This window comes from Macaca fascicularis, chromosome 19, assembly GCF_037993035.2.
Source record: "Macaca fascicularis isolate 582-1 chromosome 19, T2T-MFA8v1.1".
NCBI classification, from domain to species: Eukaryota; Metazoa; Chordata; class Mammalia; order Primates; family Cercopithecidae; genus Macaca; species Macaca fascicularis.
The window spans coordinates 53393731-53420084 of record NC_088393.1 but is presented as its reverse complement, the minus strand read 5'-3'; the positions used below and the strand labels follow the sequence as shown (position 1 = coordinate 53420084).

Sequence of the window (26354 nt, the reverse complement as noted above, 5' to 3'; positions counted from 1 at the left end):
TTTTTTTTTGAGACAGAGTCTCGCTCTGTCGCCCAGGCTGGAGTGCAGTGGCCGGATCTCAGCTCACTGCAAGCTCCGCCTCCCGGGTTCACGCCATTCTCCTGCCTCAGCCTCCCGAGTAGCTGGGACTATAGGCGCCCGCCACCACGCCCGGCTAGTTTTTTTTTTGTATTTTTTAGTAGAGACAGGGTTTCACCGTGTTAGCCAGGATGGTCTCGATCTCCTGACCTCGTGATCCGCCCGTCTCGGCCTCCCAAAGTGCTGGGATTACAGGCGTGAGCCACCGCGCCCGGCGCAAAACCCCATTTCTACTAAAAATACAGAAATTAGCCAGGGGTGGTGGCGTACGTGTCGGTAATCCCAGTCGCTTGTACACGGGAGGCAGAGGTTGCAGTGAGCTGAGGTCACACTACTGCACTCCAGCCTGGGGGACAGAGTGAGACTGTCTTAAAAAAAAAAAAAATTGTCATGATATTTATATACATAATATATGACAAATACAATGTTAATTGTTATTAAATTATGCTATAAAACCATTGTACTTGGCTGGGCATGGTGGCTCACGCCTATAATCCCAGCACTTTGGAAGGCTGATGTTTCACCATGTTGGTCAGGCTGGTCTCTAACTCCTGATCTCGTGATCCGCCCACCTTGGCCTCCCAAAGTGCTGGGATTGCAGGCATGAGCCATCGTGCCCAGCCTTATTTATTTATTTTTTTTGAGATGGAGTTTCACTCTTGTTGCCCAGGCTGGAGTGCAGTGGCGTGATCTCGGTTCACCACAACCTCCACCTCTCAGGTACAAGCGATTCTTCTGCCTCAGCTTCCTGAGTAGCTGGGATTACAGGCGCACTCCACCACGCCCAGCTAGTTTTTTGTATTTTTAATAGAGATGGGTTTCATCATGTTGGCCAGGCTGATCTCAAACTCCCACACTGGGCCCACAGACTATGCATCACATTATTTGTAAGAATATATGAGAAATAATATATCTAGTGGATGACAAAGAGCACAGGCCTCGGTGACTGATGAAAGGGGAAATGGAGAGGGAAGGGCTGGCTGCCTTGGAGCTTTCCCTTTGGTGTAGGAGAAGGATTTGTTCTTGGGAAAGATAGCCTTAGGCTGTGATGGTACCTTAGAGGGTACAGAGCAGGTCAGGGGTGAGGGGAGTCCCAGACTCTGCAGCACCTCCTTTGATTCTTAGGCCCTGCCAGAGTTCCATGTGTTTTGGCATTTCCAAGGATGAAGTAATTATCCTCAATCTATATGCTAAAGATTTTTCAAGGCTTACTGTTTTAAAATATTAGTTTTGGTTGGCTGGGCACAGTGACTCAGCCTGTAATCCCAGCACTTTGGGAGGCTGAGGTGGGAGGATTGCTTGAGGCCAGGAGTTTGAGACCAGCCTGGGCAACATAGCAAGACCTCATCTTGACTAAAAAGACAAAAATGAGCCAGGCATGGTGGTGCACACCTGTGGCCTCAGCTACTCGGGAGGCTGAAGGGGGAAGGATCAGTTGAGTCTGGGAGGTCAAGGATGTAGTAAGCTGTGATTGCGCCACTGCATTCCAGCCTGAGTAGCAGAGGGACCTGTCTCCAAAAATATATATGTATAACTTGTAAGAATGTAACAATTTTACTACTCTCTTTTTTTTTTTTTGAGAGGGAGTCTTACTCTGTCGCCCAGGGTGGAGTACAGTGGCATGATCTCAGCTCACTGCAACCTCTGTCTCCTGAGTTCAAGCAATTCTCCTGCCTCAGCCTCCCGAGTAGCTGGGATTCCAGGTGTGCACCACCATGCCTGGCTCATTTTTGTATTTTTATTTTTATTTATTTATTTTTTTGTGATGGAGTCTCGCTCTATCGCCCAGGCTGGAATGCTGTGGGGTGATCTCGGCTCAGTGCAAACTCCGCCTCCCGGGTACAAGCGATTCTCCTGCCTCAGCCTCCCGAGTAGCTGGGATTACAGGCACGTGCCACCATGCCTGGCTAATGTATTTTTAGTGGAGACAGGGTTTCATCATGTTGGCCAGGCTGGTCTAGAACTCCTGACCTCAGGTAATCCTCCCACCTCGACCTCCCAAAGTGCTAGGATTACAGGCGTGAACCATCGCGCCCGGCTAATTTTTAGTAGAGATGGAGTTTCACCATGTTGGCCAAGCTGGTCTTGAACTCCTGACCTCGTGATCTCCCCACCTTGACCTCACCACGTGCTGGGATTACAGGTGTGAGCCACCGCACCCAGTCCAGTTTTACTACTCTTATATCCCTGCATTAAGTTCACATGTGTCTTAACTAATAATGCAACAGACTGAGGTTCAAGTTGTCCAAAACCCCAGCCAACTGGGAGGTGTGGAGACCTGCGTTTGAAGAGTGGTTGGGTTTCCACCCTGTCTGGGTGCTAAGATGCCCCACACCCCCAGGTGACACCCCTGCGCTTTGGGAAGGATGTCGATGGGAAATGCCACAGCCTCACAGCCTCCTATGTGCGGGCGCAGTACCAGCATGACACCAGCCTGCCCCACTGTCGCTTCTATGAGGTGCCTGGAGGGCAGGGCTGAGGGAGGGAGGCTGGATGGGTGGCCTGGGGCAGGCAGCCTCCCTGACCCCTGGCACTCTTGTCCCAGGAATTTGATGCCCATGGGCGCGAGGTGCCCCTCCCCGCTGGCATCTACAACCTGGATGACCTGAAGGCCCTGGGGCGGCGCCAGGGCTGGTGCCCATACTTCCTTGCTCGATACTCAGTGAGAAGGCTGGTGGGACGGGCAGAGGGGCGAGTGTGAGGGTGTGGGCTGCCTGCCCGTCTCCTGTCTGCCCATGCCTGTCTGTTGCTTGCTGTGAGTCTGCCTGTCTACATCTCCCTGTTGATGGGTGCCCATGTCTGTCGGTCTGTCTCTATCCATCTGCTCATATTTCTGCCTGGCCGGTGTCTGCCTCTGCAGGCCTGTGTGGGAATGATGGGCCAGTGTGGCCAGGGGTAGGGGGGTAGGGGTTGGGGTGACAGGGTCCTGGTGACCCTGCTCCCTGGCCCCCCAGATCCTGCATGCCAACGTGGTGGTTTATAGCTACCACTACCTCCTGGACCCCAAGATTGCAGACCTGGTGTCCAAGGAACTGGCCCGCAAGGCCGTCGTGGTCTTCGACGAGGCCCACAACATTGGTGAGGGGAGCGCCAGGGGCCAAAGGGACGCCAGCCCCTCTGAGGGAGGCCCCTGCAGGCCTGCCTGAGCCGGCTCTCTCCCCCTTCTCCAGACAACGTCTGCATCGACTCCATGAGCGTCAACCTCACCCGCCGGACCCTTGACCGGTGCCAGGGCAACCTGGAGACCCTGCAGAAGACGGTGCTCAGGTGGGGCCGGGGACAGCTGGAGGACCCTGGTGCCTGCCCCGGCCTCTGTCTGACTTGTCCCCAAGGGTGCCAGCCCCACCCCAACCCCAGCTATCTCCCCGCAGGATCAAAGAGACAGACGAGCAGCGCCTGCGGGATGAGTACCGGCGTCTGGTGGAGGGGCTGCGGGAGGCCAGCGCCGCCCGGGAGACGGACGCCCACCTGGCCAACCCGGTGCTGCCCGACGAGGTGCTGCAGGGTGAGCTCCCACCCCCCGCGGCCCCCCAGTCCCTTTCCCGCCTCCCCGTGGCGGCTGATAGCGTCTCCTCGCAGAGGCGGTGCCTGGCTCCATCCGCACGGCCGAGCACTTCCTGGGCTTCCTGCGGCGGCTGCTGGAGTACGTGAAGTGGCGGCTGCGTGTGCAGCACGTGGTGCAGGAGAGCCCACCCGCCTTCCTGAGTGGCCTGGCCCAGCGCGTGTGCATCCAGCGCAAGCCCCTCAGGTGCGGCCCCACACAGCGCGGGGATGGGGGCTCAGCAGGTCCTGGTTAGGCAGAGCCATGTCCTCCACGCTTGTAGCCCGGGATCACCATTGCCAGCCTCAGGAGTGAGTGAGCTGGGCGAGGCACGTGGGACCCTGTCTGTTCTAACCTGGCAGGTCCGGAAGCAAGGTTGGAGCTGGTCCTGGGTCCCTGCGTTGGGCAGGGGCCTGGCGGGCAACACCTGGCTGGATTGGAGAGTCTACCCCACCCAAGAGAGTGGTGGGAGCACCATTTACAGAGGGGTGGACTGGGGGAGGAGCCAAGGAGGGTGGGAGGTGAAAGCTGGGAGCTAAGCCGGGCCACAGCGGCAGGGAGGGAGTGTATTGAGAACCAGCTGGTGGGGGCCTGGACAGGGGCTTCTGCTGGGAGCAGAAACCAGAACCTGGGCCTCAAAGGCTAGGAGCTGGGGGAGGAGGCCGCGGCCCATGTCTCTTCCCACCAATGCCTCTAATCTTCCAAGTCTGAGGGCAGGGGCGTCCCCATGGAGCAGTCTGGGTGCATTTTGGGGGAGTCAGTCTCTTGAGGCACAGAGGAGGCAGAGAATGACCAGGGATAGGAGGGGGCTTTTCCTTTGCTGCTTTGGGTAACTCATGGGTCTTCTCTAAACTGCAGTTTTCTCCTTTGTAAAACGGCCAAGGAGTCGAATCTTTACTTCACAGGGTTCTGTGGTGGTTAATGAGAGAGCAGCGAAGCCAATCAGCTACCCTGTCGTGAGCACTAAGGAGGAGCTAAGCCCTTTATGTTCCTTACCTCAACTGCACCCCCAGTACGGCATCCCCACCCTGCACATGAGGACGCTGGGGCTCCCAGAGGGGAAGCCTTTGCCCAGAGCCGCACAGCACTGTGCCCAGTAGTTGGGGCTTGAAGCCAAGCCTGTGGGCTCCAAAGGCCCTGGCTGCCCTGCCTCTGTGGGTGAGGCCACCTTCCGTGTGGGTTTGCCCATCTTCCCCAGAATTGGAGACTTGTGAGGGCAAAGAGGGGATCTCAGTCACCAACACACATTCCCCAAGTGCCTGCTCCATGCTGGGGACACAGCCGAAGAGGCTCCATGGCCCATTGTAGGGCACAGACTCATCCCCAGCTAGCGACCAGCCAGGGTAGGCGCCTGGGGTTAGAGGAGACAGGCTGGGAGGGCTGAAGTGTGGGAGGCAGGTGTGCAAGTGTGACTGCCCGCCTGGCTTCAAAGCCAGCTGCTCTGTGACTGTCCCCGGGGCTGAGAACTTCAGCCCTGCCTGTGTGCGGCTGTGGCCGAGTGGCCCTGCGCATGCGTGAGTGTGTGGACGCAATATCCGTGGGACTCTGCGGGATGTGGGTGATGACTGCATTCCTCTGTGAGCCCATGGGGTTCCGACACTGTCTGTGTCCCCACAGGTGCGTGAGAGACAGTGGGAGAGGTTCTGGATGTGAATGCGTGACCATGTGGCCATGTAGGATTAATGCCATGACTGGGGGATTCTGGGTGTGATAGTGAGTCTCTTGTTTTGATCAGAACCCACTTAGGGCTGGGTGCAGTGGCTCGCACCTGTCATCCCAGCACTTTGGGAGGCCGAGGCGGGCAGATCACCAGGTCAGAAGTTCGAGACCAGCCTGGCCAACATAGTGAAACCCCGTCTCTACTAAAAGTATAAAAATTAGCTGAGTGTGGTGGCGGGCATCTGTAATCCCAGCTACTCGGGAGGCTGAGGCAGGAGAATTGTTTGAACCCGGGAGGTGGAGGTTGCAGTGAGCCGAGATGGCGCCAGTGCACTCCAGCCTGGGTGACAGGGCGAGAGTCCGTCTGAAAAAGAAAAAAAAAAAACCCACTTAGGAGGTCGTGCTAGCAGGTATGACAAGTGACCACATGACTCTGGGGTGTCTGATTATTGCTCTATCTGTGCCATCATGCAGCAGTGGCTGTGTGTGACATGCAGATGTATAGTGTGGGGGTGCACGTTTCCAAAACAGGCCCACTGCCCGCCCTCCCTGAGTGCCCATTGTCTGGGGAGACAGGCACGTGACCGCTGTGATGGTGGAGGCAGGGCTGCTGGTCCTGTTCATGCTTCCGTCTGCCCCCCGACCCCGTCTCTCCTCCCCACCAGATTCTGTGCTGAACGCCTGCGGTCCCTGCTGCACACCCTGGAGATCACCGACCTTGCTGACTTCTCCCCGCTCACCCTCCTTGCTAACTTTGCCACCCTCGTCAGCACCTACGCCAAAGGTAAGCTCACCTTTTTCTGTCCCTGCTGGGCCTCCTAGGAGCTGGAATCAGGGTCACAGCAGAGTCTAGAGGGTTGTTGGCGGGAACTTGGACACACAGGGCTTTGTGGGGCTTGGCTTGGAAGTGTGGGTTTTATTTTGAAGGCAGTGGGGAGCCGTAGATAGTTCTTGAGTAAGCGTTGTGCTCAGATTTATATTTTCACAGACTTCCTCGGGCTGCAGAGTGGAGAAGGATGACGTGGGCAGTGGTAAGGGATGAGGCCAGAGAAGCTCTATGGGGTCAGCTCACACTAGAGGGCATGGTAATGAGTTGATCATTTTGCTCCTAGGGGCACTGGAAAGCCATGGTAGGTTCTAGCAAGCAAGGTGCCAGGTCAGATTTGTGCTTTTTTTTTTTTTTTTCTGAGACGGAGTCTCGCTCTGTTGCCAGGCTGGAGTGCAGTGGTGTGATCTCGGCTCACTGCAGCCTCCGCCTCCTGGGTTCAAGCAATTCTCCTGCCTCAGCCTCCCCAGTATCTGGGACTACAGGCGTGTGCCACTACGCCCAGCTAATTTTTGTATTTTTAATAAAGATGGGATTTCACCATGTTGGCCAGGATGGTCTTGATCTCCTGACCTCATGATCCACCCGCCTTGGCCTCCCAAAGTGCTGGGATTACAGGCGTGAGTCACTGCGCCCAGCCCAGATTTGTGCTTTGGAAAGACTTCTTCTGGGTGCCAGAGGTGGTAGCTCACGCCTGTAATCCCAGCACTTTGGGATGGTGAGGCAGGCAGATGACCTGAGGTCAGGAGTTCGAGACCAGCCTGGTCAACATGGCAAAACCCCATCTTCACTAAAAATACAAAAATTAGCCGGGGCCGGACATGGTGGCTCACGCCCGTAATCCCAGCAGTTTGGGGGGCTGAAGTGGGCAGATCACTTGAGGTCAGGAGTTTGAGACCAGCCTGACCAACATGGTAAAACCCTGTCTTTACTAAAAATACAAAAATTTGCCAGGTGTGGTGGCGGGCTCCTGTAATCCCAGCTACTTGAGAGGCTGAGGCAAGAGAATTGCTTGAACCCAGGAGGCAGAGGTTACAGTGAGCCAAGATTGTGGCACTGCACTCCAGCCTGGGCGACAGAGCAAGACTTGGTCTCAAAAAAAAAAAAAAAAAAAATAGGCCGGGCGTAGTGGCTCATGCCTGTAATCCCAGCACTTTGGGAGGCCGAGGTGGGTGGATCACCTGAGGTCAGGAGTTCGAGACCAGCCTGACCAATATGGTGAAACCCCGTCTCTACTAAAAATACAAAAATTAGCTGGACGTGGTGGTGCATGCCTGTAGTTCTAACTACTCAGGAGGCTGAGACAGGAGAATTGCTTGAACCCGGGAGGCGGAGGTTGTAGTGAGCTGAGATCGCACCAGCTGCACTCTAGCCTGGGCGAAAACAAGAGTCCATCTCAAAAAAGAAGAAAGGAAGATTTCTTCTGGCAGGGACTAGAGGCAGGAGACTAGGTGGCAGGCAGGGACCTGAGCACAAGGAAGAGGGGCCTTGGCCAGGATGTGGCCACGGTGAGACGGAAAGGTATGGTTTGGAGAGAGATGTGGGAGGTAGCGGCTGGGATGTGGGGAGCATGGTGTCTGGGTTTCGGGACCTGGGACAAGAGGAGTAGAGGCTGACGTTCAGATTTTCAGGTTGCGAGAGAGGGGCATCATTCTGGAGGCTTTATGGGCCAGTGTTCCCTCCCAGTCCTCAGTGTGAAGCTCACCAGGGGTTCAGTCTGCCTCCTGGGGGTTTCTCCTGTACCCAGGAAACCGGATCAGGCCTCATGTCCTGTGGCAGGGCCTGACAGGAGGATGGAGATCTGGGCCGTTGCCCCAGGGCTGGGTAGCGAGGCCTGCTGGCTGCTGCTTCTGCCTCTGTCTCTCTGTCCTGCCCCATCTTCCATCCCTGCCTTTGTCGTTCTCTATCCACTGTTTCCCATCTGCCAACACCTCATGTTCTTTCACCTGGAGCATCCTTCCTCATCTTCCTCATCCCCCAGCCACCTCCCCCTCATCCTTAGGTTCTCAGCTTAGTAGAGATGTCTCCTCCTCCAGGAAGCCCTCCCTGACCCCCAGGCTGAGTCAGGCCCCTCCTCTGGGCACCTCTGTCCCAGCACTGCCCACTCTCAGTCATCCCTGTCTGAGGACAAGTCTGTCTCCTGCTGGACTGCGAACCCATGCAAGCAGCGGCAAGGCTGGCTTGGTTACCACTGTGTCCCCAGCACAGACGACTTGATTTTTTTTTCACTGCATGAAACTGAATATATAAATTCATTCATTCATTTATTTCTTCAACAAACGGGCCAGGCTCAGCACTGTGGAAGCAGCAGGAACCAAAAAAGATCTCATTCCTAACCCCCCAGAACTTATATTCCAGAGGGGGAAAACCAGTAGCAAAGATGCAGTCAAATAAACCAGGAAATAATTCCAGAAAGTGGCAGTTATCATGAAAAAAAAATACGTTGGCCGGGCGCGGTGGCTCAAACCTGTAATCCCAGCACTTTGGGAGGCCGAGGCGGGTGGATCACGAGGTCAGGAGATCGAGACCATCCTGGCTAACATGGTGAAACCCCGTCTCTACTAAAAATACAAAAAACTAGCCGGGTGAGGTGGGGGGCGCCTGTAGTCCCAGCTACTCGGAGGCTGAGGCAGGAGAATGGCGTAAACCCGGGAGGCGGAGCTTGCAGTGAGCTGAGATCCGGCCACTGCACTCCAGCCTGGGTGACACAGCGAGACTCCGTCTCAAAAAAAAAAAAAAAAAAAAAAAAAAAAAAAAAAAAAAAAAAAAAAAAAAAATACGTTGTTGCGTTGGAATATGTCTGCATAGAAAAGGTGGCTGGGGAGGGCCTTTCGGAGGGGCTGACTTTTGAGCAGTCTCAGATGACCAAGTGGAGCCACCTTGGGAGGTTTTCCAGGCCACATGGGACCAGCAAGTGGAAACACCCTGGGGGGACTGAGCCTGCTGAGTTTTGAAGGTCAGGCACCAGGCCACTGGAGGCGTGTGGGGTCATGGGAGGCTTCTGGGGGGGCGGAGGTGATATGGCCGGGCTCAGGTTTCCATAGGGTCCCTCTGGCTGCCGTGAAGTGAGCAGGGGATCATGGGTCCAGGCAGGAGGTGATGGTGGCTGGCCCCAGGTGGGGTCAGGGGCAGTGGTCAGATTGCAGGTAGGTTTTGGAGGCAGAGCTGCCTGGTTTTGCTGATGGCTTAGGTAGAAAGGTCGTGGGAGGCCAGGCGCAGTGACTCATACTTATAATTTTGGGACTTTGGGGGCCTGAGGCGGGCGGATCACTGGAGGTCCCCCATCTCTACTAAAAATACAAAAATTAGCTGGGTGTGTTGTAGAGGGGTGTGCCTGTAATCCCAGCTATTCAAGAGGATGAGGCAGGATAATCAATCACTTGAACCCGGGAGGCAGAGCTTGCAGTGAGCCGAGATCGTGCCACTGCACTCTAGCCTGGGCGACAGAGCGAGACTCCATGTCAAAAAACAGAAACAAGAAAAGGTCCTGGGAGAAAGCTTCAGGCTCTGGCTCCTGGCTTTGGCGTGGGTGCTGCGGGGCCCTGCAGTACTGGGAGAGTGAGCAGTGGGCGGGGCTGTGGCGCTCTCTACTTGGGATCCTTCGTGAAAGTTTGCACAGGTGTGGGCCCTGTGGAGAGGCAGAAAGACTGGGGTGTATTTTGGACTCAGATGCCTGATTTGGAGCTTAAGCAGCTCATGTTTGGTCCCATTCACTCCTGGGCAGTATGGGATGGAGACTGGGGTGAAGCAAGGGAGCGGGAGAGGGAATGGCTGAGTGGGTGCAGCTGTGGCTGTAGTGGGGTAATCTCACCCGTCCTTGCCTGCCCTCTGCAGGCTTCACCATCATCATCGAGCCCTTTGACGACAGAACCCCAACCATTGCCAACCCCATCCTGCACTTCAGGTGGGACCCTGCCCGGTGGGGGTGTGACTGCACTGTGGGTCAGGGGCCCAGCCCCCCGGGCCCTCACCGCCCTCATCTCTCTCCAGCTGCATGGACGCCTCGCTGGCCATCAAACCTGTATTCGAGCGCTTCCAGTCTGTCATCATCACGTCTGGGGTGAGGGCCCTTCTCCTGTTCCTCCCAGTCCCTGGCCTCCTTCCATGGGCCTCCTGGTCCCTGCCCAGTCCTGCTGAGATCCCTCCCACTGTCCCCCCTACAGACACTGTCCCCGCTGGACATCTACCCCAAGATCCTGGACTTCCACCCCGTCACCATGGCAACCTTCACCATGACGCTGGCCAGGGTCTGCCTCTGCCCTATGGTGAGTGGGAGAGGCTAGGGCTGGGACTGGGAGGGGAGGTGGGAGCAAGGGGCTGCGTCCCTTCCTTGGCTTCCCCCACTGCTCAGGCAGGAGAGTTTTACAGTGAAGAGGCCGGGTTTGGGATTCAGACAGACTTAGGCTTGATTCTGCTTCTCCGGGGGTACAACTCTCAAACCTCAGTTTTCTTATCTGTGAAATGGGAATGTATCCTCCCTGATCTCCCAGGGCGGTTGAGAGGATTGAGAGAGAACTGGGGTAAAACACTTAGGTACCCCAGGGTCTGGCACAGGTAGGCGCTTACTCAGCATCTTGGTTAACGTGGCTTTGCCGGGTACATGGTCTGGCTGTGACCCAGGTAAGTGGGCCTTCCTGTCCATCTCCATCTCTGTAACATGTACATGTCAACATGGGCCCTCAGTCCCTTATCTGAAGTCCCGAGGCTGGTTTTTTGTTTTGAGATGGACTCTTGCTCTGTTGCCCAGGCTGGAGTGCAATGGCACGGATCTCAGCTCACTGCAACCTCTGCCTCCTGGATTCAAGTGATTCTCGTGCTTCAGCCTCCTGAGTAGCTGGGATTACAGGCGTGTGCCACAACGCCCGGCTAAATTTTGTACTTTTAGTAGAGACAGGGTTTCACCATGTTGGCCAGGCTGGTCTCAAGTGATCTGCCCACCTGGTCCTCCCAAAGTGCTGGGATTACAGGTGTGAGCCACTGCGCGCAGCCATTTGTTTTGGAATTCAGAATTTTCCAGCCTTTAGAGACAAGGCATATGCTGTGTAGTGTGTGACGCCCCCAGTGGGGTCTGGGTGGCTCCCCCGAGTCAAACTCCTATTTTGGCAGTAAAAGATTTGGAAGCATCACATTAAGGAGTAAGTCAGGCCTCTGCAGAGACTCAGGGCAGGGCAGGTTTTGCTACTTAATGAGTTTGTGCCAAACTGAAAAAGAAATGTGTTCAGAGCTTTTGGCTTTTGGAGTTGCCCTGTCAGAGGTTGTGGACCAGTGATGACCACCCACTGCATGGTGGTTGTGTGAGGTTGCCGGCTGGCGGGGATGCCCACCGGCATAGTGAGGGGTGTTCTTCGGGATCCGGCTGGCCTGGGGCCTGGGGCTGGCTAGAGTGTAGCTGCTGGTGGAGAGTGTGGACAGACTCGGGTCCAGTTCCATGTTTGCCACCTATTCACTGTGTGACCTTGGGCAGGCAACTCACCTTTTCTGAGGCCAGGGTAGCTGAGGGTTCATTCAGTGACACTGTGTTAATAAAAAGTTTAGAGCAGACTGGGTGTGGTGGCTCACTCCTATAATCCCAGCACTTTGGGAGGCCAAGGTGGGACAGTCGCTTGAGGCCAGATGTTCAAGACCAGACTGGGCAACATGGTGACGCCCTGTCTCTATTAAAAAAAAAAAAAAAAAAGCTTAGAACAGCACCAGCAGGTGGTCAGCACTCACACGCTGGAGCAGTTGCTGCTGCCTCGCTTATCATGATCTCTGTTGCTCTCTTCAGATCATCGGCCGTGGCAATGACCAGGTGGCCATCAGCTCCAAATTTGAGACCCGGGAGGATATTGGTATGCTGCCAGTGGGGCTGGTTTCTGTGGGTTCCAAGAGGGAGGTGTATCAGTCAGATGGGCTGAGTCACGCTGCTGTAACAAATGTCCCTGGCCTTAGTTGCTTAGCCCAGAGCTTCCTTCTTGCCCATGGGACACGTCCACTGCGAGCTGGTAGGGGGCCTGCCCTGTGTCTCCTCACCTGGGAACCTCCATCGCTGGGTGCGTCAGAGGCAGCGTGATATGACAGGTGGGATCACAGTGGTCACAGTGAATTGTGCACTGGTTCCTAAGGGTGCTCCCCTGGAAGTGACACATGGCCTTTTTTTGAGACAGAGTCTTGCTCTGTTACCTAGGCTGGAGTGCAGTGGCATGATCTCGGCTCACTGCAACCTTTGCCTTGCGGGTTCAAGCAGTTCTTGTGCCTCAGCCTCCCGAGCAGCTGGATTTATAGGCATCTGCCACCACGCCAGGCTAATTTTTGTATTTTTAGTACAGATGGGGTTTTGCCGTGTTGGCCAGGCTGGTCTCAAACTCCTGACCTCAGATGATCCACCCACCTCGACCTCCCAAAGTGCTGGGATTACAGGCGTGAGCCGCCGCGCCTGACCCCTTCTGCACTGATTTCATTGGCCATGGCAAATTACATAGCCAGGTGTGACTTCAGGAAGTGGCAAGGAGGGTCCTCAAACACGCCTGGGAGGAGGAGGAAGGGGATGTGTGTGAATAGCCTGACAGCCAGCCTCAGTGGGGTTTCCAGAAACTCTAGTTTGAAGACAGAGAAGGGAGGAGGATCTGAGACAGGAGAGGGCCTAACCTCTGACTCCTCGCAGCTGTGATCCGGAACTACGGGAACCTCCTGCTGGAGATGTCTGCTGTGGTCCCTGATGGCATCGTGGCCTTCTTCACCAGCTACCAGTACATGGAGAGCACCGTGGCCTCCTGGTATGAGCAGGTATGCCTGGCCACCCCCTCCCTGCACTTGCTCTCCTCAGCCCCTGGCACTGCAGGAGGGGAGTCACCTGTTCTCCTCAGCCCCTGGCACTACACTGCTATGTCAGCTTCATTCCTCTTACCCTCTGATGGTGACAGGTGTCCTGTGTGACAGGAGAGTGCATGCAGCATGTAGGAATGGGGTGTAAGCAGCACATACCCTATGCCCCGCCCCCAGTACATCAGGCTGAGAACGCAGACATAAGCCCCAATGTGGGCCCCTCCCTCAGAGGAGTACCCTGTGGCGGAGTCACCCCCACCTTCTAGGTTCCTTGCTCCCCTGCTGCTCTTTGGGGCTACCCCATCCCTGTGATCCTCCAGCACAGATGGCCTGGTGGGGAGGCCCAGGTAGCAGGTGTGACTCTATCTAGGTTAGAGGAAGGTTCTAGAGAATCAAGGCTGGACTGAGACTCAGGGCAAAGCCTCTCAAGGGTCTGCAGGAGCCCTTTCAGGGAAGCAGGCAGAGGAAGTCATGGGGCATTCTGGAAACAGGGCTCACCACAGCCAGTCCCTGGGTGGGAGGGGAGGCCACTCTGCACTTTGTGCCTCTGAGCACACCATGGCCAGGCTCTCAGGAGTGGGTGAAAGCACATTGGGGCGAGGTGAGTGAACCTGGCTAATCCAAGTATTGGAATGGCACTCATGGGAGGCAGGAACCTCATCCTCACAGCCGGGACCTTGGCCTTGTGCTTCAATAGGTGGCTTCCACACGGCGGAAAGGTGATCCAGTCCCCACAGCCCAGGTGCCTTTTGTGTCCTATTTAAGACAACTTTGTCTTAAATACCCCAAGGTCATGAAGAGAGGCTGCTGTGTTTCCTTCTAGGAGCTTGTGGTTTTAGCTTTCACATCTAGGTCTATGAGGTACCTCAAATTCATCTTTCTATATGGTGTAAGGTAGGGGGTCAAGGTTCATTTTTTGGTTCCATTTGGAAATCCACTTGCTCCAGTAAAAGCTTTCCCCACTGAACTGCACAGGTGGCTGTGTGTTTCTGGACTCTCCATTTTGTCCCACTGGTCTGTGTCCTTGCACTGGCTCCACAGTCTGTATTGTAGTGTCATATGGGAAATCTCAGGGCAGCCTCTGATTGACTCTGCTTGCCTCACAGTCAGCCCCTCCACCAGTCGCTGGCAGGGGATGGGGTGCCCTGATTGGCCACCCCCTTGAGCCACATGCCTGCCCCACTTATCCAGCAGTGATTGGTTCCCCACCCAGATCACTAAGTTCCCCCCAAAGAAGTAAGGTTGGACAATTCCACCCTCCCTCCCCACATCTCAGATGAGCCAGCTGAGGCCCAGAGAAATAGTGATGTAGGAGAGTTGGAGATAACCAGGATGGCCGTGCCCTGAACCCACCTTCTGCCACCCCCACCCTGACCTCCCTGGGTCCTTCCCCAGGGGATCCTTGAGAACATCCAGAGGAACAAGCTGCTCTTTATTGAGACCCAGGATGGTGCCGAAACCAGTGTCGCCCTGGAGAAGTACCAGGAGGTGGGTGTGTGAGGCCAGCGTGGAGGGGGTGGGGAGGTGGCTCCAAGGAGTGACCCAACTTGCATCTTGCCTCCCCACCTCAGGCCTGCGAGAACGGACGCGGGGCCATCCTGCTGTCAGTGGCCCGGGGCAAAGTGTCTGAGGGAATCGACTTCGGTGAGTGGACTCGCTCTTCCTCCCCAGGTGTCTTCCCAGAGCTCTCTGGAACACCTGCCCGCTCTGCTGTCTGCTCCCGCGGGGGACCACCCACCCACAGCCTGGGTGCACAGAAGGACCCTCCCCTCCCCTCTGGCCCTAGGCACCCGGCGGGAGCACACCCTCTCTCTCCCACTCAGACACAGCATCCTGGGGCGCGTGAGGCTGTCCCTGTCCCACCAGCCACACTTGTAACTCCCCTCGACCCCTCTCCTCTGCCCACCAGTGCACCACTACGGGCGGGCCGTCATCATGTTTGGCGTCCCCTACGTCTACACACAGAGTCGCATTCTCAAGGTGAGTAGCTCTGGCTCCTAGAAGTCCCAAAGTGTTAGGGCCAGGGGAGGGACGGCTCCCCCACCCCCCCAACTCCTCGTCCTTCATTTCTGCAGGCACGGCTGGAATACCTGCGGGACCAGTTCCAGATTCGTGAGAATGACTTTCTCACCTTCGATGCCATGCGCCACGCGGCCCAGTGTGTGGGTCGGGCCATCCGGGGCAAGACGGACTACGGCCTCATGGTCTTTGCCGACAAGGTGCAGGTTCAGGGGTGCCCCTGTGCTCGCACCCCAGCCTCTGAAAACCAGGCTATTTGCCCGTTCATCTCCCAGATGGGGTGTGTCACAGGGTGGAGGGTGGCCCAGGCTCCCTGATTCGGGTCCTGACGTCCTCTCCCTGGCCTGCACTTCTGCCCACAGCGGTTTGCCCGTGGGGACAAGCGGGGGAAACTGCCCCGCTGGATCCAGGAGCACCTCACAGATGCCAACCTCAACCTGACTGTGGATGAGGGTGTCCAGGTGGCCAAGTACTTCCTGCGGCAGATGGCACAGCCCTTCCACCGGGTGAGGCCTGCATCCCCCTCCCAGCATCCTCCCAGGCTGAGCTCCTCCTCCAGAAAGGCCCCTTGGATTCTCCCCACTCCCCAACCCCAGCCTGTCCTCCTGCCCTCTACAGAGAGAAGTTTATTGTGCATCTGCATGCCAGGCTCTGGGGGGTAGGGGGAGATTCGAGGGGCCACAGATGCCAGCAGGTGGCCCAGGCAAGGCAGGGTGAGAGAATTTGGGGTGAGGAGGTATCAGGCATTGAGACTGTGCTGGCCTGGGGAAAGCCCGTCCTTCTCCGACGCCCTGGCTGGCTCCTCCCTCAGCCCCCTCTTATGTGGACAGGAATGGCCCACTCTGGATTATACTGACATCTCCAAATTCAAACATCCTGGCCCTCACGTCTCAGACCCCTAATGCCCATCGGGGGCGGGTGGTCGGGGAAGTACAGCAGCTGCCTGGGCCCCTTCCTGACAGTGCCCCCCTTACTTTCCTCTGTTCTCTGCAGGAGGATCAGCTGGGCCTGTCCTTGCTCAGCCTGGAGCAGCTGGAATCAGAGGAGACGCTGCAGAGGATAGAGCAGATTGCTCAGCAGCTCTGAGCGGGATGGGCAGGGCCATAAATGATTCCTGGTGACTCCTGAGTCTTGCCTGGCCCTGGGTCCCAGCAGCTCCGAGGCCGTAGCGGGGGTGGTGCTGGAAGGTCTTATAAACTCAGGTGACATTCCTCACTGTCACATCCACGGCCTTTAATCGCAGAAGAGGGCAGGGGGCACCTAAGAGATGATAGACCCCCCCCGCCGTCCCCCACCAGCTGAGGCCAACACAGGTCACTGGATATTAGCGGGGACTCAGGTCCTGGGTGCTGGCGCTGAGGGTCCGAGGGGCCTTGTCCAGGTGCCAGCTGGGGAACTGGAGACAGGCACAGGGGATGGTTGGAGGGGAGGGACAGGTGCTGCGTCCAGCCTGGCAGCCAACCGTCTACCCATCTCACCTCTACCCCAAGTAAAACCCATCTTTGCTCTTGTCCTGGGTCTCTTTTAACACACCCACCACCTGCTGACTCTGACGCCGGCCTGACTGCCCTGCTTTTGCCTTATCTCTGCACCTACCCACGTGGCCCCACTCCATTTTTGACCCCGGTGTCCCCTCACCTGAGTCCCAGGAGCCCTTGGGCCATCCACATTGAGTGTGTTGAGCGACATGGCTCTCTTCATTCTGCGAAGGGGGCAGCAGGGAAGAAGCGAGTGAATCCAGGAGTGGCCCCTCCAGGAGGGAGCTTTCCAGCACAGGATTTGATCTATGTGTATCACAGGGGAGATGGGAGCCATGGAAGGTTCTTGAGCAGGAGGGGTGGGGGGGGGGCTATGAATTCTGCTGATGTCAGGGCTCTTTGCCGACCTGATCCACACTCACCCGGCCGCCCCCGCCGCCCCCTCGCCTCGGAGGCGGGAGACCAGCTTCTCACTTCCTCGCCGGATAGACTCGCGGATCTTAGAGAGGGAGCTGCTGCGGCGAAGGGCCTGGGGAGGGGCAGGGATGCTGCTCATATCCCCGAGCCCATGCAGTCCCCACGCCTTCCCCAGGAGCCGAAGCACAGCCCATCCTCACCTGTTCTGTGTCACCAGCTGTGCCTGTGTTGGGGGCACCTAGGGGAAAGATGGGGGACACCGAGATGGGGACGTAGAGAAGCCACCAGGAGGGAAGGCAGGGGCTCGGGGCTCACCGAGAGGGGCAGGTAGATCCTCCTTGTGGAGGATTTCTTTGTACAGCTCTTCCGCTTGTTGGTACTTGTTCTGTTTCAGGTAGGCTGAGGCCTGCGGAGAAGGGAGTGTCTTGGGTGATCTTGGCTCTAGTCTGGGAACTTTTCGGACCCCAGTTCCCAACACTGCATCCAGTCCCACTTTTTTTCTTTTTTTTTTTTGTAGAGACAGGGTCTTGGTATGTTGCCCAGGCTGGTCGTGAACTCCTGGCCTCAACTGATCCTCCTGCCTTGGCCTCCCAAAGTGCTGGGGTTACAGGCGTGAGCCACCACACCTGGCCCCAGTCCCACTTTCTACTGTGCTGACCTGGCCATATCCCGCCCCTGCCTAAAGCCTTGCCCTGGGGCAGAGGGGGTTTGGAGCTCCGCCCTACCTCCTGCCTGGGGGATGGAGGGCAGGCAACCTCCTGTTTCTGAGCCTGTCTGCTCTACTTTGGGCTGGTGGCATGGCCTCTCTTCTCACATGCAAAGTAGAGCGACAGCTTCTACCTCATAGGGACACTGTAAGAACTAGTGATGTGGGGACAGAGCTAAGAGGGGAGCCGGCCACAGTGAGCTCAATAAATGTCTGCTGCTGCCATCTGTGCCTGCCAGCTTCCCCTTCACTGACTGTCCTGGGTGCCGTGGACTCACGCATTTCCTGATTCCGTGTTCTGTGCTGAGCCAGCTCCTGTGTCCGATAGGACACTTGCTCCAAGGGCCCTGCCTCAGGGGGACCCCTCCCCATGGTGCTCGCCCTGTACCCAACCAATGGGTGCCTCCCCAGGGCAGACCCTCCACTCTGGGCCCACTCAGCCCCAGGGACCTCACCAGATTGTTCTTGGTCTTGGCCACGTTGGGATCATGGGGCCCGCCCAGGGCCTCATAGATGCTCAGGGCCCGGGCGTAGTGCCGTTCCACGTCCTCAAACTTGCCCTGGTTCTGGCACAGCAGGGCCAGGTTGTTGAGCTGCTTGGCCACATCGGGGTGGTCAGCACCTAGGACCTGGGGGCCAGGGGTCACAAGTCAGAGGGGTCATACAGGATTGGTGGGACACGTGACATCACTTCTGTATGGTGGTCACAAGTTAGGGATTACAGGGCCAAAGCAGAGTGACCTGAGAGGTTGGGGGCTGGGGCACAAGTGACACCGTCGAGCGGGATTACTGAGGTCAGAGGCCAAGGTGATCCAGAAACACGGGGCACAAGGTGAGATGGGTAGGTCAGGGCTGGGCTTGTGCCAGTGGCCATGAGGGGTTGGAAAGGCTGTGGCGGGACCTAGTTGGGGGGTGGCGTGTGAGGTAAGGCAAGAGGTCAGAGTCAGGGTCAAGACCAAACTGGGATCTCAGAAGGTCGAGGGTGATGGGTTGGGCTCCAATTGGGGTCTCCCAGTACCAAACGCAAGGGGCCCGAGGATCAGGGTCACGATGTAAGTGCTCAGGATCCATGGAGAGGGCTACAAGGGGTTCCTCGGGGTTGGGTAAGGGGGATGGGACCTTCTCTCGGATCTCCAAAGCGCGCTGGCACAGGGGCTCTGCCTCCCGGTAACGCCCGCGCTTCCCATAGAGGACGGCCAAGTTGTTGAGCGTGGCGGCCACCTGTGGGGTTGGGGGAGACACAGGTCAGGGATGGGCAGGCACGGCCCCACTTCGTCTCCCTGGGTCCCCACTCACCGCAGGGTGCTCAGGGCCCAGCGTCTGCTCCCGGATCTGCAGGGCATCATGGAGGAGCTCTGTGGCTTCTTTGTACTTGTTCTGGTCCCTGTGTGGAAGCCCAGGGATGGCGGGGGTTGGCCGGGGGTTGGGGCAGCTACAGCCACAGGGTCTGGGCTAATTCTGGCAGGTCCAGGGAACCTGGCTGAAGCAAGCATGGGTAGCACCCTTTGGGGGCCTTTTATGGGCCCTTACATACCTTCCAATTCTCTAACACCAGGCCCTGTATCCCCAGACCTCTGCCAAGCTTCTAACCACCCCAGTTCTCTTGCCTACTCTTGGGGTCCCTGGTGTCTGTGCTCTGACTCCTCTCTGCCTGGCTCAGTGCCCCGCCAACCCGCCAGATCCCTGGCCCACTCCCTCTTTGCCGTTCTTACAGCAGGAGCCTTCCCTTCCTTTCCCATTCTGGCTGTCCCCTCCTCCAACCTCCCCAGGTGCTCCATGGTGGCAGAGGGGACACCAGGGTCCCTCCACTTGCACCCAATGGGTCCCTGCCGTTCCTGCCCCCTGCCATGGCCGGCCGCAGCTCTCACCGGTATACCAGCGCCAGGATGTTGAGCATGGTGGCCACGTCAGGGTGGCAGTGGCCCGAGCTGCGCTCCAGGTCCTCCAAGGCCTGGCGGCACAGGGGCACCGCCACCTCATACCGGCCCTGCCCCGCGTACTGGATCACGAGGTTATGCAGGGTCCGAAGGCGGGCAGGGATCTCATAGCCACCCTGCTGAGCTGCTGCTGCTCCTGCGGCCTCAGGACCTGGGTGGGGCAGGGTGGGCTCTAGGTCACTGCAAGCCTCCTAAACCTCCTGCCCCTCCATCCTCGCACGAGGAGACACACGCCCCAGACTGCCTAACTGGCCCCTGGGACTATGGGCCCCCATGTTAACTTCTGAGATTGGAGTCACTAGCATCTAACCAGCTGGTGGGATGCATCCTGGCCTCGGGACAGGTACATGGCAGCTCACTTGCCCTGCAAGATGTGAATACGGGGCCTGCCGGGCTCATGGCAGCTACCCTGTCTTCGCAGCTCCCAGCCTCACCTGCTCACTGTCACATTCAGGGTCCTCCTGACCCTGCCCTCACCTCTCCATCCCTGTTCAGAGACTTTGGGGTTCTGCAGCTCAGAGCCCACTCCCCACCCTGGCCCGCCATCATCTGTGGCATGTACTCCGGATACCCACCTTTCCTCTCCTCCTCCTCGCTGGGGAACAAGGAGGCCAGGCTGTCTCGGCGAGGCGGGGACTCAGACTGCTGCAGGGACAGGATAGTGGGGGGCCGGGGGAGGGGGGCTTGTTTCAGGGACTGGAGCCCTGCATCTATCTCGGGGTTTGAGGGAGGTGGTGATCATGAGCGTCAGGGGCCCCCTGGGGGACTGGCGAGGCCCGGGGGCTTCGGGGAGCAGCTAGTGGGGGCGTCTGCGGAAGTTCTGGTGGGTCTGGGGGCTCTGTGGAGGGTTGGGGGACTGGGATTCTAAGGAGGGTCTGGGGAACCGTGGGGCTCTGTGAAGGGCCCAGCACCCCCACCTTGCCCTGCCCGTGGCACCTGGGTCTCCGTGGGCGGGTCGTACTGTCGCAGCTGCCCCAGGAACTCCAGGTGGCGCTTTTCCTCCTCCAACTGGGCCACGGCCTCCTCGCTGGCACGAAGCCGCCGCTGTGTCTCCTCCAGTTCCTCCCGCAGCCACACGTTCTCCTGGGCCAGCCGCCGGGCCTGCGAGCGCAGCCGCTGCTTCTCTGCCTCCAGTGCACCCACGTGTGCCGACAAGGCCAGCAGCACCTGCCCAGGGTGTGGGTCCCAAGTCGAGGTTGGTTCCTACCCTGCCAGACAGCCTCTGACCCAGCTCAGACCTTGAATCAGGCCGCTGCACCCCACTACTATGCACGACACCCCCAGATTCTGCAGAGACTCCACCAGCGTGGCTCCAGTGCCCTCAGAGGCTCTAAGCAGCCCCTCTGATTTCACCCCCGAAGTTGCCCTAGGACCCACAGTTTACTGAAGAATGCCATCTGGTTCAGGGGTCCCTGTCACATACAAGGACCCCCTAGAACTGCCAAGGGACTCCATCTCTGGCCTGGAGCCTCACCTTCCCAGGCCTCGTTCCCCTAGGCTTCCGCCTGCCCCAGATATGCCTTTCTGCCATACTTTTTTTTGCTGTTTTTTGAAACAGTCTCTGTCACCCAGACTGGAGTGGAATGGCACGATCTCCACTCACTGCAACCTCCACCTCCCAGTTTCAAGTGATTCTCATGCCTCAGCCTCCCGAGTAGCTGGGATTACAGGAGCCTCATGCCCAGCTCATTTTTGTATTTTTAGTAGAGATGGGGTTTTGCCATGTTGGTCAGGCTGGTCTTGAACTCCTGACTTCAAGTGATCTGCCCACCTCAGCCTCCCAAAGTGTGCCCCTCAGCAATAGTGAACCCCTCTCCCAGTCCCCTGCATACCTGTCCCCCTCATATCTGGCCCTCCCTCCGCCCTCAGTTTATCCTCTCCCAGTTCCCCACCTGGCCCCCTCATACCTGGGCCTCGCCCAGCCCCAGCTCGATGGCCTCCAGCGAGTGGCTCACCACCTGCTGCTTTTCCTCCAGCATCTCCAAGCCAGTCGCTGGGCCCTGTCCCGCCAGGGCCTCTGCCAGGTGCCCAGCCAGGCCACGGTGCTCTGCCCGCAGCGCCTCCAGCCCCTGGACCACTTGCCGCGTCTGCCGTACCAGCTCCTCAGGGCTCAGGCGCTCTGGGCCCAGCCCCGCACTTCCGGGAGCCACCACCTGCACAGACATTGCTGCTCCTGGGGTGCAATGGTGAGGGGTTTGGGAAATCATTGCCCAGGCCAGTCAGTTGGCCCCTACCCTCTATTCCCATAATGGCCATCAGGACCCCTAACTTCTCCCCATCTTGGCTCTTCCCTGCTCCACCCATCCTGGCCAGCCCTCTGCCTCCACACCGTCTCCATCCCAGTCTCCACACCCATCCCAGCCAGCTCTCATCTGGAACAGTCTAGTCTACCTTTGTCTGTCCTCCCAACCCAGGGTTCTGCCCGGGGGACAGTTCCCAAATCCTATGTGTAATTAACCAAGAGAGGGCAAACAGCTAGCCTGGGGTCCCCCATTTGCTCTCAGCTCACCTGGCCAGCCTTCCCCACCCCAAGGCCCCTGGATCCCCTGGCCCAGAGCTCCCGACCTGGGACCAGAGGCACCCTCCTCTGCCAGACGAGTGGGGCGGGGCGTGTGGAGGCGGCAGCCTCTGCGTGAGCTCATTCTTAGGGTGTTTTTGTTGGGAACCAGTCAGACCACTGGGGGTGGGTGGGGTGGGTGGGGTGGGAGGAGAGGGCTGAGGGGCCGGGGCCGGGGCCGGGGCCCGCGGAAGCCCAGGAGGCCTCTAGGCTGGGGGGAGTGAGGACGGGGCCATGTGTTGGCTCCCAGGCAGCAGATGGACCCTGGGGGAACAGGGGCTCTGCCCTCCTCCATCAGACAGGCTCAGCCAGCCCAGGGCCTGTTGGGACACACGTGTGATAGGTGTGGTCCAGGGATGTCACACTGGCCATGTGACAGCTGAGAGTCTGAAGCCCAGCTCATAGTGGGCGGGGCCCCCCCTCTATGGGACTTCATGTGGTTGTATGTGGGTGACAGTCACAGAAACTTAGCTGGTGGTGACCCTGAGGTCCTCACAGACACACAAACACACTCCTCAGAAACACACCTCACACACCTGCACCCTCCCTTCTTAAATACACAATGCAACATACACATTTTCCTCTCCAAAATACAATTTGACACACACACGCACTCTCCCTTCTCTCCAATACAACATGGGGCCAGGTGTAGCGGCTCACACCTGTAATCCCAGCACTTTGGGAGGCCGAGGCGGGCAGATGACTTGAGGCCAGGAGTTTGAGACTAGCCTGGCCAACATGGTGAAACCCCGTCTCTACTAAAAATACAAAAAAAAAAAAAAAATTAACCGGGGTGGTGGCACATGCCTGTAGTCCCAGCTACTCGGGAGGCTGAGGCAGAAGAATTGCTTGAACCCGGGAGCCGGAGGTTGCAGTAAGCCAAGGTCATGCCACTTGCAATCCAGCCTGGGCGGGCGACAGAGTGAGACTCCATTAAAAAAAAAAAACAAAAAAACCCACAATACACACACGCACCCTCCCAGAAATACAGTGACACATACACACACACTTCCTCATTAGAAACACAATGTAGCCGAGCACGGTGGCTCAAGCCTGTAATCCCAGCACTTTGGGAGGCCAAGACAGGCGGATCACGAGGTCAGGAGATCGAGACCATCCTGACTAACATGGTGAAACCCTGTCTCTACTAAAAAATACAAAAAACTAGCTGGGCGAGGTGGCAGGCGCCTGTAGTCCCAGCTACTCGGGAGGCTGAGCCAGGAGAATGGCGTGAACCCGGGAGGCGGAGCTTGCAGTGAGCTGAGATCCAGCCACTGCACTCCAGTCTGGGCGACAGAGCGAGACTCCGTCTCAAAAAAAAAAAAAAAAAAAAAAAAAGAAACACAATGTAGGCCAGGTGCGGTGGCTCACACCCGTACTCCCAGCACTTTGGGATTTTGGCTGAGGCAGGAGGATCAACTGAGCCCAAGAGTTCAAGACCAGCCTGGGAAACATAGTGAGACCCCGTCTCTATAAAAATAAAAATAAAAAAATTAGCCGGGTGTGGTGGTGGTGTTCCTGGAGGCTGAGGTAGAAGGATTGCTTGAACCCAGGAGGTTGAAGGTGCAGTGAGCCATGATAGTGCCACTACACTCAGCCTGGGCGAGAGAGTAAGACCCAGTCTAGAAAAAAGGAAAGGAAAGGGAAGGGAAGGGGAAAGGGAAAGGGAAAAGGAAAGGAAAGACAACATAATATACATTCACCTCTTAGAAATAACAACACGTACTCACTTCTATTAAATATACAACTCAATACAAACACCTACATTTTCCTTTTAGAAATACAACCTAAGACAACACACCGACTTAGGCGCACACATACGCTATTCTTTCAAAATCAATCTGTACACACTCCCCTTTTGCAAATCCCACCTAACACACAGGTATATTCTCTTAGAAATAAAAGCCAAGCCTGGGCGCAGTGGCTCATGCCTGTGATCTCAGCACTTTGGGAGGCTGAGGTGGGTGGATCAGTTGAGGTCAGGAGTTTGAGACCAGCCTGGCCAACATGGTGAAACCCCGGCTCTACTAAAAATACAAAAGTAGCCAGGCGTGGTGGTATGCGTCTGTAGTCCCAGCTACTCAGGAGGCTGAGGCACGAGAATCGCTTGAACCCAAGAGGCAGAGGTTGCAGTGAGCCAAGATCACACCACCACACTCCAGTCTGGGCGACAGAGCGAGACTCCGTCTCAAAAAAAAAAAAAAAAAAGAGAAAAAGCCAACCCACGCAGAAACTAACTCTGTCTCTCCCACTCCCCAAATCACTCACATTCAGACCATCTCCTTGTACTTGACCGTGACACTCATTGTCCCCCGAACTCACACAGCCCAACTCCCCACAATGTGCCCAACGCACCTTCAGATGCACACATTCCCAGGATTCACTGTTGATCCCTCACCAGTTTCCCCACTTCCTCTTCCTCCCCCTCCACGCCTGGCCAGCAGGGACTCCCACACCTACACGCCATGCACTCATGAATACTTGCATTCAGTAGGAACAGAGAGCTGTGAATATGCGTAGAGGGATGCCACATTCTCACACTCTTCACTCGAGCCACTGCATCCACCATAAGGAGCCCAGCGGTTTCTGCACAGGTTGCACACGCACGATCACATAAAGGGTCCTGTACATTCTGTGCACCACAGACTTGATCATTTTTTAAAAAACTAAACTATGCCTAGCTCATTTTTGTTTTTTTGTAGAGATGGGGTATCACCATATTTCCCAGGCTAGTCTAGGACTCCTGGGTTCAAGCAATCCCCTCACTTCAGCCTTCCAAAGTGTTGAGATTACAGGTATGAGCCACTGCACCCGGCCAATCTCTATGTGCATGTGTATGTCACACCATACCTAGTCTCACACCTCACTCACAAACATCATAAATGGTTGAACTCACAACCACACAGGCTCATCAAGAGTCATCCTGACAACCACAACCATTCTTCACACAATTTTGCCGATGTAACAACCTCCCTCCATAACCTCAGACACAGCCTTACACACACCACTCCACAGCCAGATGGACAACCACAGCAACAAACACGGCTTAACCACTGCCATCCAGCACACGGGCTGTGTCCCAGACACATAGCAGCTCCCACCCTCACACAGAGCCCTGGGTACAAAACCGCACAGCTGATAATCATAGGCACAGTCCCACACACCGATCCCTGGGGCTGACCCCCTTTTCCATCCGGTCATCTGCTCAGAGCAGCACCCCACCTAAATGTCCGCGTCTCCACTCCCATCTCCCACACTACACAGCTCCACAATAAACTCTCCATTGCACACCACTGCCAGCCACGGCATCAATGCAGGTCACACACCCTCCAGTTCCTCTCTACACACACACACACAGCTTTACACACCTCCACACCTCACTCATCCAACCCCAAGGTTCCACACACAACGTCCCATGAAACGGTCTCGCTTCTGGACACAGTTCCGCCCACCCCATACACCATCAGTGACAATCAAAAGTCAATCATAGTCACCTATCACTGATCCAGTGCAACACACTGTCCACCACACACACCAACAGGCAGAAAGACAACCACAGCTGCACAACCCCTTGGTCAACATTCACACCTAATCCTACAACCAGTTCCACTCCCTGCCATACACACAGCCACACACACAGCCACACACATGCACATCAGGCCAAGCAGAAAGTTGACTACAGTCGCACTTGCTCTTGGTCATAGACATAAAGTGCTATTGACAATCCGATTCTACACACACACACCATTCCCGTCAGAGGTCGCCCACATTTTCACATTGCTGAAGGTGTCACATCGTACACACAGTCGCTTTCACCCTCATACCCACAGCCTGACACACTCTCTTGCACACACACAAAGCCTGACACACACACAGGCAGGCAGGAGGCTCCCATCGTGGCCCAGCCCCGCAAACCGCACCACCTTACCCTGGCCGGCCCAGCCCCGCGCACCAGGCTCACCCGCCGTCACAAGGGCCCCCTCCTCCCTCCCCCTAGGCCCCGCCCCGTCCTCGCTGTTTACCTGCGCTGGGGTGGGGGGCGCGCGGCCCCAGCCAGGCCTCCAGACCCCGGAGAGCCCCAGGACGGGGCAGGGGGCATCTGGGAGCCCCAAGGCCCTTCCCCGTCGCAGGACAAGCGGGCCCAGGGTTGCTCCAGGCCCCATCCTCACCCTTCGCTCCCGCCCCCCATCATCGCGGCTCTCCGAGAGTCCCGCGCCCCACTCCCGGCGCCCACCTGACCGCGGGCGGCTCCAGGCCCCGCTTCGCCCCACTGCGCTCGGTCGAGTCCCACAGGCCAGGCACGCCCCGCCGATCCCGCTGCGCCGGGCGTCT

At 57.1% G+C, this 26354-nt stretch overlaps 2 protein-coding genes across 23 annotated transcripts in view; one reads left to right on the top strand and one right to left on the bottom strand.

Moving 5' to 3' along the window:
* The window catches only part of ERCC2 (ERCC excision repair 2, TFIIH core complex helicase subunit), a 19612-nt gene extending 3177 nt beyond the window's left edge, over nucleotides 1-16435 (top strand). For 5 of the 18 annotated variants that reach the window (XM_074023879.1, XM_045378665.3, XM_045378666.3 and 2 more), the window contains 18 exons: nucleotides 2420-2536; nucleotides 2624-2740; nucleotides 3033-3156; nucleotides 3249-3345; nucleotides 3450-3583; nucleotides 3658-3826; nucleotides 5944-6062; nucleotides 9939-10008; nucleotides 10095-10164; nucleotides 10268-10369; nucleotides 11872-11935; nucleotides 12748-12869; nucleotides 14304-14396; nucleotides 14480-14552; nucleotides 14818-14888; nucleotides 14984-15127; nucleotides 15290-15433; nucleotides 15921-16435. In XM_074023879.1, the coding sequence (XP_073879980.1) occupies nucleotides 2420-2536; nucleotides 2624-2740; nucleotides 3033-3156; nucleotides 3249-3345; nucleotides 3450-3583; nucleotides 3658-3826; nucleotides 5944-6062; nucleotides 9939-10008; nucleotides 10095-10164; nucleotides 10268-10369; nucleotides 11872-11935; nucleotides 12748-12869; nucleotides 14304-14396; nucleotides 14480-14552; nucleotides 14818-14888; nucleotides 14984-15127; nucleotides 15290-15433; nucleotides 15921-16013 (1923 nt within the window). In that variant the 3' untranslated portion in view covers nucleotides 16014-16435. Of the gene's footprint in view, nucleotides 1-2419; nucleotides 2537-2623; nucleotides 2741-3032; nucleotides 3157-3248; nucleotides 3346-3449; nucleotides 3584-3657; nucleotides 3827-4524; nucleotides 5664-5943; nucleotides 6063-9938; nucleotides 10009-10094; nucleotides 10165-10267; nucleotides 10370-11871; nucleotides 11936-12747; nucleotides 12870-14303; nucleotides 14397-14479; nucleotides 14553-14694; nucleotides 14889-14983; nucleotides 15128-15289; nucleotides 15434-15920 lie in introns of those variants that run through there. The other 13 variants (XM_074023884.1, XM_074023882.1, XM_074023881.1 and 10 more) reach the window with 9 other exon arrangements.
* On the bottom strand, nucleotides 16140-26354 carry KLC3 (kinesin light chain 3). Of its 5 annotated transcripts, none has more exons than XR_012427708.1 (13): nucleotides 26257-26354; nucleotides 21373-21638; nucleotides 20402-20632; nucleotides 20041-20110; nucleotides 19397-19616; nucleotides 18825-18912; nucleotides 18351-18749; nucleotides 17984-18157; nucleotides 17138-17228; nucleotides 17023-17060; nucleotides 16828-16934; nucleotides 16566-16629; nucleotides 16140-16323 (listed from the first exon to the last, which is right to left on the bottom strand). XR_012427708.1 is itself a non-coding variant. In XM_045378669.2 (13 exons), exons 2-13 carry the CDS (start codon nucleotides 21628-21630, stop codon nucleotides 16252-16254), a joined length of 1515 nt encoding a protein of 504 aa, XP_045234604.2. In that variant the 5' UTR covers nucleotides 21631-21638; nucleotides 26045-26354; the 3' UTR covers nucleotides 16140-16251. The 5 variants fall into 5 exon arrangements, 4 of the variants coding, with proteins under 4 accessions (XP_045234604.2, XP_045234603.2, XP_045234606.2 ...); XM_045378669.2 differs by having other exon boundaries at nucleotides 18648-18749; nucleotides 26045-26354; XM_045378668.2 differs by having other exon boundaries at nucleotides 18648-18749.